This window comes from Rhinolophus sinicus, linkage group LG15 (assembly GCF_036562045.2).
Source record: "Rhinolophus sinicus isolate RSC01 linkage group LG15, ASM3656204v1, whole genome shotgun sequence".
In the NCBI taxonomy this organism is placed as follows: domain Eukaryota; kingdom Metazoa; phylum Chordata; class Mammalia; order Chiroptera; family Rhinolophidae; genus Rhinolophus; species Rhinolophus sinicus.
Genome location: NC_133764.1, coordinates 28233954 through 28248613, shown reverse-complemented (window position 1 = coordinate 28248613; position 14660 = coordinate 28233954). Strand labels below are relative to the sequence as shown.

The following is a 14660-nucleotide window of genomic DNA, read 5'->3' as shown; positions in this document are numbered from 1 at the left end:
TTCAGGCCATTAGACCAGCATCAGAACACACAGTGCCTGGACAGAGCTACATTTCTGTAGTCAATAAGAAAACATAACAGTCCTGGGGTTGGAGTAGTGGAACTGGGCTTGTAGACTTGAAAGGAAGTCAAGAGGGTCTCAAGAGCTGAACACAGGAAAACTCAAAAGCCATATAACAACAGTACAGCAACCCAGATCAATCACTGTTATTATTTACGAGCAGTTTCTAATACATGGGCCCTCAGAATACCTACCATCCCCACAAGGGCCATCTTTCTGAGGTCAGAGCCTGACTAGCTGACTGGCCTCACTCTGCATCAGGGTGGGGGGACTCACCCAGGAGGGGTCTGACACACCAGCAGACCTGACAAAGAGGCCTTGGAGAAGTATGGGGATCCACTGGCCACAAAGCTACAGGTCTTAGGCCTCCGAAACTGTAAGGCTGCCGACCTGCTTCACTCTTAGAGGACGCGGCAGAAGCCTGTGCTCCGGAATGAGCTGCCAGTTGCCTAGGAAGGAGCCGGGGGGGCACGTACAGCCTGGTTACTCAATGTTGTCATAGACCTGGATCACATCCTCGTGGTTGCCGAGAGCCTGGATGAGGTGGGCGGCCTGCTCCAGGTCAGGGTCAGCCAGCCGCACCACTGTGTTGGGGATGAACTCCAGTGCACAGGACACAGGACACAAGCCCAGGGAGTCCAGCTTCTTCCTCACTTGATGCAGTGAAGAAGCATCACAAATAAACTAGGGACAAAGGAAAGTGAAGAGATGAGGAGCCAAGAGACAGTTATAGGACAAAGCCAGACAGAACTTTGCAAAACCTGAATGGAACTACTGTAATGTATCACTGGGTTTAAGCTCTTCACTAGCAGAGATATAGTTTTCAATGTTCTGAATCCTTCTCATGGTCCTCCGTAGAGCTTAAGTCCTATCTAGTATAAACTTAACAAATGTTCGTGCAATATGTGAACTCTTTATCTCACTTGTACCGCGGGTGCAGGAAAGAACTGAGAGAAGCATGCCTTACCCTTTCTGTTAGGGCCCTCTGAGAAGGCCACCAAACGCTAAGGTTTCATACTCACTTTAAAAATGTCCTTTTCCTCTTCATCTTCAGTTTCCTTGACATCCTCAGCTCCGGCTTCGATCGCCAGCTCCAGGGCACGCTCTAGATCCACTGCTTTCTTCTCTCTGTCCTCCACTCCAACTACAATCACCCCCTTTTTGTCAAAGGAGTGGCGAGCTCCTTCAGCCATCACTCCCCTGACAGGAAAGTAAACAGGCCAGAACGAATGCCTTTAGACGCTCAGCCTCCACAGCACTCTTTCCCACCCAGCCTTGAGTGCATACAGACATGGAGCAGCTCTCTTCCTGAGGAAGATACAGCTACCACTGGGCAGGGGAATAATCCAAACATATCCCCACCCTCTATTTTATGCTCTGATTGGAGCATGGAGGATGCAAAGAGTTTGCTCATCAATTCCTGTGCCATTTAGATTCCATTCCTGCTGGTACATTTTAAGACCTGAACATTAATAGGCTATAAATGGGAGAGTGGGACAAAGAGCCCCTTCTACGCCTGATGAAAAGGTCCTTCGGATCCTGCCTCGTACAGAACACATTAAGGGGGAGTAAATTATCCCATTTGGATTCTGCTAAGGATGGAGTATATGTAAAAGCTGAATCACTACCAGGAGTAACAGTACTTTCCTTACACAGAATTAGAACCGCAAGGCTTCATCCCCTTCCACTCTCCACAGACACACACCTACCCATTCTTGTTCAGGATGTGTTTGATGTCCGAATGGCACTTGGAGCCACTGTTAGATAATGCCTCAATGAGCAGAGAAGAGCCACCAGGGCCTCGACCCTCATACAACAAATAAATGCCCTTGGTTTTCTGCAAAAACAACATTAACACATTTTCCTGTTTCCCAGTTCCCTCCTGCATGCCATCCCAGAACCACAGGCACGCCACCACAAAGTTGACTTCATGGCATGGGCTCTCTGGGCTGGAGCTTAGACTCTCAAGTCTTTGTTTTTGTCCCCACCCTCTGAGAGGAGGCCCATGAGACCAAATCTTGAGGTCACTGGAAGACTAGCCCTTACTTGGAAGGGAGTCTGTTCCTCTGGTCCCTGAACAGTCAACTAGTCATCTTCCAGGTTTGTTTCCTTTCCTCCCCTGCCAAATTCCACATCCACTCCCCCCATGACTCCCACCAAGACTTATCATCCTTCACCCTATCCTGCATGAAATCCACCTGTGCTCCTACCCCCGGGATATGCAAAGTCACATACTTGGGCCTTATCAGAAGAGCCACTGAAAACAGCATGGCCTCAAAATGCAAACAATCCATCAAAAACTCTAATGACCAGTCTCTTCTGGACTTCCCATGCTGCCTCTACTCATCCCTTACCCATGCATCCTATTTCACCACTCTCTCCTAGCACCCTGCCCTGATGCCTTCCCAGAATTCTCAGCTGATGACTTCTCCCTTCCTCTTTCACAAAGGAAATGAAGGCCCGCTAGGTGGGGGAAAAGCCGCCACCACCTTATCTACACCACCGTCAACATGAAGGCAGTATGTTTGATGATTAGAGCACAGGCTCTGGAGGCTGACCATCTGATTTCAAGTCTGTCATTTTCTATGTGATTTGGTTAAGTAGCCTAATCTTTCCGTGCCTCAGTTTCCACTTAAAGATGTTTTCGGGATTCAGTGAGATAATGCATACAGAGTTCTTATCAAACTGCTTGGCCTGGAGTATGCACTCAAGAACTATTATCTATTAAGATGATCCTTAATAGGTAAGTAGGAAGTTCCTAGTACTTCCTTAGATCCTTTCCACTTGTCCCAGAGAAAGAGGTGTCCCCTCACCTGGATTCTACATCTCTGCCTCTGCCATCATCACGATTACCTGCACCCTCTTCCTACTGGCTTTTCTCCTTTGGGCATAGAAGAAAAACAAACCCTTCCTGAATCTAGCACCAAAGCTTTCCCCACACCATGCCCCTTATTTCTACCCCATCGTCTCACAACTAAGCTGAGCAACCCTAGGCTCGATAGTTATATACACTGTCTATCCACTCGATTCCTGACTGTGCTCCCATAACCAATGACCCAGGAGAGACAGCCACCAGGAGGGTCTGGGTTGAAGGTGTCAACTTCATTGTTACCCTTCTCTCTGATTGTTTAAGGATTATCTGGTGGCCTTCCAGACATGGACACTGTAGGGACTGTGATCAATAACAAGAATGTCAAATTGAGGACACACCTCCATTTTCAGCGATGCCTCAATTGTTGACTTGGGCATATGCTTGCTGCGACACACCTCTAAGATGTTGGCCAGGTTGCTGTTGAGCTCAGGATTGGGGCCTCCTTCTGAGATAGAAAATTATGAGTCAAGACATTTAATTATTTCCAGCCTCCCCACACGGCAACAACCCAAAAGAGTGGCAAGTCATCACCTAGCTTTCAGTTAGTTTAGGACACTTTATCCAGTGTTTGCATGGGATATGGGGTATTTTGCAAAAGAGGTTTTAATTCACTCTGTCTCTAAGAAAATAAAGGGCCATGGCCCAGCTCCGGGAGACAAGCGAGGCCTTGGGCACAGAGAGGGCAGCGGCGGCCAGCGGTGGGTGACCGTTAGGTTCTCACCTTTAACAGCGAGGCGGATGCTCAAACAGAGCTTGGAAAAGATGCGACTCCTTTCAGCATCCTTGGGACCCTTGATGTGCCGGACTTTGGACCACTTGTTGTGCCCGGCGGGGACTTCCCTGGTGAGGTGCAGCGTCCGGCCGGGAGGGGGGCTACAGCGCGAGACGTCAGGCTGGGAGCCTGAGGGGAAGCGAGGAAGAGCTACCCGGGCCCCAGCGCCTAGTGCTCGCGAGTATGGGGCAGCGGTCCTGCTCAGGCTGACAGCGGCCAAAGCAGCCATTGACTCCGACCCCGGGCCAAGGTCAGCAAGAGCAGTGAAAGAGCAGCAGCCAAGGCCAGCACGTCTCGTCCGCCGCCAAAACAAGCAGGTCCGGGGTCTGCAGTCACCGGTGACCCAAAGGATAAGGCCCGCCGGGAACAGCCCGAACTCGAAGGACCCCGCACCGTCCCGACCGCAGCCGGGAGTAGGTCCTCTTGGTGGGGTAGCACACTTCCTTTCCCCGGTCCGTTCTGAAAACGCTTCCCCATCGCTCGCAAAATCCGTTCCGCGGCTGCAGTGTACTCGTTCCTCTGTTGCCTCTGCGCAAAGCCCGGCCCAGATGAGGCGATCTGGTGCTCACTCCCTCCCAGTTGCCTGCGGAGCGCGCCTGACTTTGTTTCCCACGGAGCTCTGACAGAGATACATCTGAGTTATGAAATTGATTTTGCTTCCAAGTTGCTTCCCAACTTTGAGCAGGTCCAGGATGATAAATGTTTTGTTGTTGCAAAGAAATATATAGTTCCTCATTTTACAGGAAACGAAATCGCCACCCAGAGATGTGATTGCCCATTTAGTCTCTCTGAACTTTCTCTTCGTTATCTGTAAATAAGAATGCTACTAGTAGTCCTTGCTTTATCAACATAGGAAAGTTGAAAACAAAATACGCCCTTGGAGCTTTAAAGTAATAAAGCTTGATGTAAATAGCAGCAGCCAACATAGTGAGGAAGCCCTGAAAAGGCAATAGTCGGCTTACGATTCAGATGAGACACAAGTCATTCTGGAGAGGATGATCAGAAGAGTCCTCTGGATCCAAATTCCCTTCTCTGTTTTCCTTCTGCGCTCCCAAAAGAGAAAACTAAGGCCATTAGGAGGACAAGACAGGCTAATGATGTTGAGCATCTTTTCATGTGCTTACTATTCATATACAGTATTATTTTTTTGTAATTTAAAAATGTATTGTACACCTTAAACTAATACAATGTTGTATATCAATTATATTTTAATAAAACTGGAAAAGTATGTTATGTTTGAGTAGCAACTGTTACTTTTGAGTAGCAAAAAGCAAATTAAGGGAATGTATAATCACAAATAAGTAGAGGCCTTAGCCCAAACAAAGTTTGAGATTGCCTTAGCCCAATCAGCGTAAGTCCACCAGGGCAAACCTGTAGTCCAAGAGTCAGGCTTATTGACTCACTGCAACAAGGGAAATCACACCAAAGGGAGGTGGACTCTGTCACCAAACAAAGGAAAAGACTGTTATTATAGGATAATGGGGAAGAGTGGATGTCAGGTGAAATGTCAATGAAATAGAATTTGATAGGCTCAAAGGAACACAGAATTGTATGGAGAGGATCAACATCAGCTCTGGACTGCAAAGCAGACCCAGGGTTTGGTTTCCTTGGAAACTACAAAGTTTATGTTCAGAAGCCCCTGCTCTGAAGCTGTACACCTGGGCTGGAAATAAAGGCCACTTCTCTGTCAAAATGATTTAGATTCTCCAAACAAGACTGTAGGGGTTCATTCTTACTGATATAATTTCTAACAGCAAACTTTCTGATAATTTATGATTTTAGAGAACAAAGTTTCTCTGTGAATTAAAAAAGTCACTCAGAGAAGGGAATTATGACACTTTAAGTTGTAATATGTGTTTGGGAGAAATATTATTTCCTGTTAACTTTGCAGCTGCTTTTATCTGTGCCTGTTTATGTGATGAATGACAGGGCAGATTTTTTACTTTCTCAGTCTGAGCAAATATTTACCGTCTCAAGATAAATTCACAGGTGACTGACAATCTCTAGGGGTCTGGTTGTCAGGATCACTGAAGTCATTAACTAACAATGAGTTTGAATGCTCAAGACTGGCTGAAGGAATCATTCTGTTGAGTATGTGTTGTTCACACCAACAGCTCTCAACGAATAAGATGACATTAGTTATTAGTCCAGATATTTTGCTAACTTGATAGTATCGCAGAAGCATTACTATTTATTCAGCACTTTATTTCCTCTTCCTAGGCACATGGGAAGACTGCATTTCTTGACCTTTCTTTGAATTAGGTTGGAATCACATGACTAAATTTGGCAGATATGGGCAGAAATAAGTACTTCCAGGCCTATCCTGAAAAACTTATCTCCCACCCTCCAAAGTGACCTTGGAGGCCACATGTTCTGGATGACAGCTATAAATGGAGGAGGGCTAACCAACCAATGTAAGCAGAAACCCAAACCTTTGTTGTGTTGTCTCTGAGATTTGGGGATTTGTTATTGCATAGCCCATCTACTGAGATGAATACAGTATTAATGCTCCCAACTTTGTTCTTAAAAAACCAAAGAACAGGAATCACGTATTTCCCATAAAACATACGCTGTCAGACCACATCGCACAGTTCTAACAGTCAGCAGATGCTCATTTTGCCTCACACAATTTAAACCCTCACAGTACATACTTTTCTTCACTGACTCACTGCCACTCCCAGCTCCATGTCTTCTCACATCATGGCAGGTACCAGATCCTGGCTCACTGAACCAATCACAATTTACTTCTCTTCCCTTGAAATGGTCCAACACCAACAATGACAAACATAAATGAGGGGAGTATTCACCCAGGTCTCACAGCATTTGTATAGCAGTGAGGACAGGAAGTTCTTCGCCATCCTACCACGATGGGGCATAGGCTTGGGAAACTGCCTTGGACTTGGAAACTCTAGTCATCACATCAGAGCCCAGTGTCCAAACCCACAGGATCTGGGAGTTACCATTTGTCAAACTTCACAGCCAATAGGTTACTGAGTCCTGATTATTCCGTCTCTTATTAGTTCTTTACAGTTGTGCCCTGTTCTCCTTCCCTGCTGCTCCTTAGTTCAGGCTTTCCCCCTCCCTCAGTTTGACTATTATATGTGAACTGATTCGCCGTCTCAACCTCCACTCAGAGGCACTTGCTTCATTGCTCCCTAAACTTCTGAGCATAACTTCCCTCCATGTAAAATTTCCAAACTCTCATATAGGAGTAAGGTCTAAACTTTCTGCAAAGCACGAAAGATTGTCTGATCTGACTCCTGCTTACCTCTCTAGCCACATTTCCCACCAATCCTCCTACAAAAACCCACATCAACTTGTAATTCTCTGAATATAACCATATTCTCTCTTGTCTCTAGACTGGTACATAAATGTTTTCTCTACTTTGAATGCCTTTCCTTATTCCCAAAGAACTCCTACTTCAAAACCCAGTTCAAACATCCATCTTGTGAAGTTTTCCCTGACCCTCTCTGGCTCCGCCCGTCACAGGTGATTCCCACCTCCTCAGGGTCAGCAGTAAGCCTGTGCACACCTGTTATGGCACAACACTGCCAGTATTTATGTGGCTGTCTCCTCTGGTAGACTGAGCAACCGGTGGGTCATAACCCTTGGCATAGGGTAGTTGCTGTGTTTTGTTAAAGGTGATGAATGAGGCTGTCAGATAGTGATGGGTTGGGGGTGAAGTCTAATCCCCCAGCCAGTGTCTCTGGAACATGACCACAGTGGCAGAACGGGAAGAACTGAATTTATCACAAGAAGAAATTCAGTCAATTCTATACATGTTCAAGTTTTATTACAAAGTATGATGGGCAGAAAATACGGTACTTCTTATACAGGAGGCTGAAACAGAATGAAAGGGCAAAAATTAGGTTTAATATACTCAGGAAGCAAGAAATAGTTATAGATGTAACACTCCACTTTCAGGTGCCTTTGAAGTAGCCTTCAACGGGGATTTACCATCGTGGTTTTTTCACAACACAGTGTTAAAATTTTATTACAAGCCCTGTGTACAATCAGTCCTGTGAAAATAATGTTTTAAAAAGAAAAACAGTTACAGTACAGTTCTGTAAGGGGCAGCTTCCTCTCCACCTGACCGTGGGATGCCACAAAACTTACAGTATAGAGGGAAAGTTTAAATATATAATAAGAAAATCATTTCAGACTAGGCTAAAGGGGACAGATACTGATTGGCTAGAGCTTAACATTTCAGAGAACGAGAAATCTCCATTTTCTACATAGAGGTTTGTACAATCATGCTACAAATTCACACTAGGGGAGGAGGGATGGAAAGTCACTGACAGGGGTGGGGTGTCATAAAATACACAGGAACAAAGGCAAATGATTCATACTCAACTCAAGCAAGTCAAAGCTTTAGTTCAACAAGTTTCATAACACACTGTATATCACAATCAACCCAAGGTGAGAACGTTTCTTTTAAATAGCAGGTATCACAGTTCATATTCACTGGGTTGCCCCAAAGGTGGATACTTGTAAGTTTTCCAGCTGTTACACAGACTGCCAACATCTTTCTTTTTTAGTTCATACTTCCATTAGCTTATTTGTTTCTGGTTTGATATACCAGTCCAAGCCTTTTTGGGAAGGCACCTACATTTTTCCATATTTATAAAATAACATCCAGAAAGGAGACTGAGAGGACCTGGCCCATCTCGTGTGGCCATACATTTAACTCTGACCATTAGCAGCAAAGACAACTGTGGGAGAAGATGGTACAGGTGGGATAGATGGGCAAGGCTCTGCAACACGAGACACTTAGTGCTGGCTCAGCCAATACAGAAAAGCTGATCGGAGAGCCGGGCCTGGAGCTCACAGTGACTGCTCAATTCAGTTGTCCTCCCAGGGAAAGTCCAACTGAAATGCCAGGCATGACCCTCATCCTGGAGTCAGAGAGTAAAGAGGAGAGACTGCTTTGAGGCTTCTACTTCAAGGGTCTCCCTCACTCCAAGCCAGGCAGTTGAAGGAGCTGCCACATTCTCAAACTTGGGAAGGCGGAGATGGCACTGGGCTGGTCCTCCCACGTGTGGAAAACCCTGCAGCAACTACATGTTCTTACAGCCTAGGAATTCAAGGCCCAGTTTGCAGCAGGGAGAAAGTTGTGCAGTGGGAAGAGAGTGGGAAAAGAGGGAAAGAAAAGTGTGTGGGGTGATGAAGTCAGCATGACTGTTTACAACCTCTGCTTCTGCTCTCTACAAACCTACAACCAAGGACAACATCAGTCTGGAAGAATCACAGGACTCCCAAGACCTGAAGATTTCTACCACCAATCATCACCTATGGCTGCATTGCTACAGGGAGGGGCTCCTCTGCCATGAGCTGTCATCCTGCCTCTGTAGTTACCCCGTGTCACACTCGATGAATGGTCCAGGAACGCTGATATAGGCCAAGGGCACAGTCTCACTCCACGGCTACATGGCACATTCTGAATACTTCTCCACCTCAGGCCATTACTGCCCTCTAATATTTTCTCCTTTGAGCTAAAGAAACATCATTGATTTTTCTCCTACATCCTAGATCTCCTTCTAAAATTTCTCTCACAACTATCATCAAAACCTAGTAGGAGTCTCAGTTTTTCCGTTTCTTCCCAAATCTTAGCTAGTTCTCGGAGAGCTGATTCGGGTTCTGGTATGAAATTCTCACCTAGTTATCAAATATCTTCCCCCTTCAAACCCTCATCTTGCAGCCTGATCCCTCTCTGGAAGGAGAGGCTTCCAACTCTCCAGAGTGTGAACACTCAAGCTCTTGAAGGACTTGTACCCATTTGCCAGCTCTCTGATGTGGAACTTGAGGCCTCATTTAGTCAGCATCTTCGTCCCTTTCCCCTCCGAGCAGACAAGGAAAACAAAGGCAGCTTCAGCTCAGGGGGCCAAGAGCAAGTCAACAGGCCCCCAGCAGCCGAGCCAGAGCCCACGGCACTTCCGTGGCCTCCCAGTGAAGTCCGGCAGCTGCTCTTCTCACACTCGGGAGATCCATGCTCTCTGGCTGTCAATTTGAGAACCTAAACACGTTAAACAGACACTTGCTCTTCAAACTACAACAGACCTCTGCTTCCTGGAACATGCCTGGCTAAGAGGCTTTCTGAATCCTGAGACTACAGAAATCCCCTCCTCAGCCATCAGGCCATCTGGCCTGTGGCATCAAGAGGGTAAGAGCAGGGACTTCCAAATAGCAGCGTCCCAGCAACTGTGTGTGTGTGTTTGCTCAGGGAGACTGGGAGTCTCACCTGGGCCCCAGGTGGGATTGTCAGGAGAAGGTGGAGGAAGAGGGCTGACTGCAGGGGCGTGACAAGGAGGATGGCAGGGCAGGGAAAACAAAACAAACCCACCAAAAGTTGTTGGTTTGCAGAGTACAAAGCGACCTACCCAAATACAGTCTAATTACCATTAACTAATTGTTTTTTCTCCAGGTTGTCTTTGAATTCCAGTTAACAAATCTCGTCATTCAGACCCCGTTTAAGTGCAGATCAGGAAAGCAATCTTGGAACTCAGAACTCAGTCCCAGCAGGACCAGCTCCCTCTACCACTCTGACCTCTGTTTCAGACCCTTTTCCACAGGAAGGAAGTGACGGCCTCCTAGAGCAAGCAACCATCAGTTTAGACTTGCTACCCTGGAACCATCGAACACAATTACAAGCAGAGGAGGCTCACTTTACATCTCCAAATGACACAGTGCATGCACATCTGGAGGTAAATGCAGGAGAATAAACCTCAAGCAGACGGCCAAAGAGCCCCCAAATCAGAATGAAAAAGTCAAAAGGTAGAAAGGTAAATACCCTGACTGAAAAGGAGCCATTTTCTTTGGGACGAGCCCCTGTGTGGTAAGGGAGAGCTGTGACTTTGGGGAGAGCAAATACATCTGCTTCTGAACAGGACACTCAACCAAGAATTTGAGGGCTCGGAAGAACAACGCTGTTTCTTTCTCAAGAGCAGGTGAGAGCCTAAGTGGACAAAACCATCAGCCTTAAGGTCTGCTCCTCTCCTACCCTCAGATTCGCACCTCCAGGGGTCTCAGAAACCTTTGGGCACTTGGCAAAACACAATGAACCAGGCAAACTCCCACCCAGACTCTGAGCATGTCCCAAACTCAGCCTGCCCAAGGATTCATGTACCACCGGAATTACACACAAGCCCTCTCCATGGGACTTGTTCACGTAGCGGAAACAGACACCTGCAGCCTGCAAGTCCAATACTGCTCAGAACCTCAAGTGGGGGTGGGCCAGCTGACAGGTATGCATAGAGCTCTTACCTGGCTGACCTTGGGGTCTCTGATTGTTTTGTAGCTATCTATTCACTCGACGGCCTGGGGTCATAATGGCCTACAGTCCCTCCCTCACAGGAGCTGACAGTCTCCCACACTCTAAAGGAGATCTTGTTCAGGGTTAGACGCATAGGCTGTGGTCCTCTTAAGGAGTCTCTCACCTTAGAACACTCAATCCAAACAGTGGCTGATATACCACCAGGCACAGTAAACTAAACAAACAGCGACACTGAAGCTCGGCTTATAGATCATCCTTACCTATCATTCAAGACATGAAAGAGAATGGCCTGGGGCTTACATTTGAAGGGAAAAACAGATTCTGAAACCATGTACTGGACATACGCTCTAAGCTCAGCTTTCCTGAAACTATCCCCCTCAAGTCAGGTACCGCAATCAGCCCGTCCATCTCAGCTCTAGCATGTTCCCAACAGGTTCCCGTGGGGTTGGACAGAAGTACTTCAGGGAGTAACAGAGGGCTTCACACGTCTATTCTGGAGCCCAGAACGCCCTTGAGAAGAGCCAGGCTGAGAAAAGGTGTGAGAGCTGGCTGACTTCAGAGCACCACGGTGGTCTGGAGCTCCCCATCAGGTACGTTCTGCTCAGGCAGGGATTCAAGGCAAACTGCTCACAGGTTCAAGGGCCCAGTGCCAGGTCTGGGCACTGAGGAGAGAGGAAGGTCCTAGCAGAGAGGACTACGAATCAAAGGAGGAAGCCAGGGAGTAAAATTCTTCTCATAAAAAAACTTAGCCTGATAGATAAAAAATATACAAAGTTGAAAGTTGTTATAGACGTTAGTAAGAGGAAAGAGAACTTCAAATTGGTATTTGTTCCCATTTAAGTGCTACCATGGACATGGACACAGATTGCTGCCTTGGGCAGCAGACAGACACACATCTGGGGCAGATGAATACAAACACAGCCAGTGCCTGTAATGCTCATTAACACAACGGCTGACAAACACATATACAGACATTTTTAATGGAGGAACCAAAGGAGGAGGGGAAAGGACAGAAAATCTTAAAACTCAGCCTTAGGCTGAGGAGGCGCCACACAGCACTGAGTCAGGCACAGAGAGCGATGGAGTGACCGGCCAGGACTCCTCGAGCAGCTTCTGGGAACAGTGGGTGCAAAGCAATGAAAGACATACTGGCCACCGGAAACACGTTTCTTCTTACTTTGGGGTGAGGCAGAGGCGGGAAACACACAAGCCCCTGCCTCGTGGGCACGGTGCCACCAACATTACACTCTGAGTATCTCCAGGCAGTTGTTGTAGCAGATGGCAATCCAGTCGGGCTGAGTCGATGCCCACTGCACGTTGTTGATCTCTCCTTCGGCTGTGTAGGCCAGGATTGGGTCCTCGATGGCCCGGGGCATTTGCTGGATGTCCCAGATGAGAGCCTGATGGTCATCCGCTAGGGACCGAGAAAGCCAGCAAGTAAGGTCACACGTAGGCAATGAGGCTAATGATTCCTGCATTTGGTGGCAGTGGTGGCAATGGTTCAGTTTACAAAGCACTGGCTCACCAAAACCCCATGGAGGGAGATTTTATTTTAAGTCCCCATTGATACATGAGGAAACTGAGTCACAAATGTTAAGATACTTGCCCCAAAACCATAGAGCTGTGCAGCCAGTGAGTGGCAGAGCCGGGACGCAAAGCGAGGCCTCTGACGCTCCCAGGGCTCCATTCACTGCAGCACAGCTAGGACAAAACAAGACACAGATGGACAGCTCTCATCTTAGATGGGCAGGTATCCCGAAAGGACAACGGGATGGGAGAAAGGTGATCCCCAAACATGTCATTCTCAGCCACTTAAAGTACTTGAATGATTCAAGATCCCTCTCTGATGATTCACTCTAATGGAACTTTCTCCCATTTTATGGACAGTTATACTTAAATGAGGTGTTATATAGATAATGAGATAAAGTGCTATATGCGGACATGTGCTATTAAAGACAATTTTCCCAATAAAAGGGCCCTGGAAAACACCAGGAAGAAGGTAATCACCTTAAATAAATAGATAAGCACACAAAAAATGGCTAGAAGGAAATATATTAAAACGAGAACAGTGGTATTATTAGGATGGCAAGTTTATATTAGGTTTACCTTTCGCTAGTTCCTAAGAGATCTGTAATATTGTCATATTAATCAAAATAATAAATTCCTGATTTAAGAAAAGAAAAAAGGCAAGGATCTTTAATAACATCAGTGTCCCATAATCCCATCTGCCCATCCTGACGTGAAAGCCTATCTCTGATACACAGGGGATCTGCAAAAAATTAAACCCTAATTGGCCAGGCTCATGTGGGCGACACTGGTCTCCTGCCAAGGTCACATAACCTGGGCAAGGTGCGTGATGCCCCTCTGGTGACAATCTGTGTCAGCACATGGGGAACTGTTTTAAACCCTCAGCAACCCTAAAACACTAAGTTCCTTTTCCTCAATGCTGAGCCCAGCACACCCTTCAGCAACAGCTCCTTCAACTGAAAGGACTCAAGACAGGTGTAACCCACACGGCAGCAGCGAGCCAGGCAGAGGCAGTGCCAGGAGCAGACGATGGGCTTCTGCCAGGGGGGCCGCTCCTGTTCCCCACGAACAATGGACGACACTTTTCTTTTTTCCTTCTCCCACCCCTCCCTATCCACACTTTTGGGAAACAAAGAGGGCAACAGTGAAGAAGTCAGACTACAATCTAAGTAAGGACCAGAGGAAGGCAGCAGGCCCCTGACTGCTCCTCAATGAGACACACAGGCACGAGCAAAGGCCAAAAACAGGGAAGGCTTCATAAGCCTTTCAAATTGAAAGGAAAAGGGCAGAAAACCACAGAACCACATTGCTCCTTTGGCTCCACAATGAACAAGGAAACGAGGACAGTACTGCTTAGTGAGGAGAGGGAAAAGTATGCTAGAAGGAAACCCAAGGCACTGAAAAAGGTAAGGAGCAGAACACTAAGGGGCTAGACTAGAATCCACCTGTGTAAAATAAAGGGACAGACATTCATACTGGGGGACATGTGGACGCGTATCTCCACATAGAAAGGTCTAGAAGGAGACACACAAACTGTTGGTAGAGGTCACCTTTGGAGAGTAGGACGGAAGTGGAAATGGGATAGGAAGGAAAAAGGATAACTTTTGCCTTCCTACTTTATATGCCTCTGTATTGTTTTAATTTTTAATAAGAGACATATTATTTCTAGAATAAAAACACACTTACAGCCAGCATATTTTTAAGGAGTATTCTTTTTGGTCTGGCAAATGAAGAAATGAAAACTACAAGTCGCACAGCACTGACCCGGCCTCGGGGTCACTACATTTCCCAAGGGAGCTGTCAATCTTGGCAGTCTCCAAAATCCTGTTAGACCTAAGAGACATTGCCCTGTTCTCCACATTCCTGGATCTGAGTACATCTCTGTGTCAGCCTACATTTCAGTGGCACAGTATGAGACCCAAGCCTATAACTGACACATGACATAAACACTATATAGAAAATGCTGTGGTATCACTGAAGGTCCAAGATTACCTGGAAATTTGGACTGCTTCGATTTCACAAGTGTGGGGAGGCTCTCAATAGAGTTACTTTGTGTAAACTATCTCTGAAACTACCCTTGGAAAATAGTAAGGATTACAATTCTAAGGAGACGAGCAAGATTGCCTTCTTTCTCCCTCCCCGTGCTGCCCTCTTCCCCC

The 14660-nt window shown here is 46.7% G+C and overlaps 2 protein-coding genes across 3 annotated transcripts in view; both read right to left on the bottom strand.

Moving 5' to 3' along the window:
• Positions 1–191: 191 nt before the first annotated feature.
• TACO1 (translational activator of cytochrome c oxidase I) lies at positions 192–4131 on the bottom strand. The gene is made up of 5 exons (XM_019732918.2): positions 3654–4131; positions 3271–3377; positions 1770–1897; positions 1083–1260; positions 192–744 (listed from the first exon to the last, which is right to left on the bottom strand). The coding sequence occupies exons 1-5, from the start codon at positions 3931–3933 to the stop codon at positions 544–546; spliced, it is 894 nt and encodes a 297-aa protein (XP_019588477.2). The 5' UTR covers positions 3934–4131; the 3' UTR covers positions 192–543.
• Positions 4132–7475: 3344 nt separating this feature from the next.
• The window catches only part of DCAF7 (DDB1 and CUL4 associated factor 7), a 28485-nt gene continuing 21300 nt past the window's right edge, over positions 7476–14660 (bottom strand). The window contains exons 7-8 of one of the 2 annotated variants that reach the window (XR_002137458.2): positions 12152–12388; positions 7476–7544 (exon numbers count right to left, since the gene is read on the bottom strand). Coding sequence is in view for 1 of the 2 variants with exons in the window: in XM_019732919.2 (XP_019588478.1) it covers positions 12216–12388 (173 nt within the window). In the remaining variant the exon portion in view is untranslated. Of the gene's footprint in view, positions 12389–14660 lie in introns of both variants that reach the window. The other variant, XM_019732919.2, reaches the window with a different exon arrangement.

Bases quoted from the DNA above. Each gene is read 5' to 3' on its own strand.
- TACO1 (XM_019732918.2), bottom strand. From the start codon at position 3,933: ATGGCTGCTTTGGCCGCTGTCAGCCTGAGCAGGACCGCTGCCCCATAC. The intron at 3,378-3,653 runs GTGAGAACCTAA...TTTCTATCTCAG, and splicing joins CATCCGCCTCGCTGTTAAAG to AAGGAGGCCCCAATCCTGAG. The intron at 1,898-3,270 runs GTGTGTCCTCAA...TTGTTTTTGCAG, and splicing joins AGGCATCGCTGAAAATGGAG to AAAACCAAGGGCATTTATTT.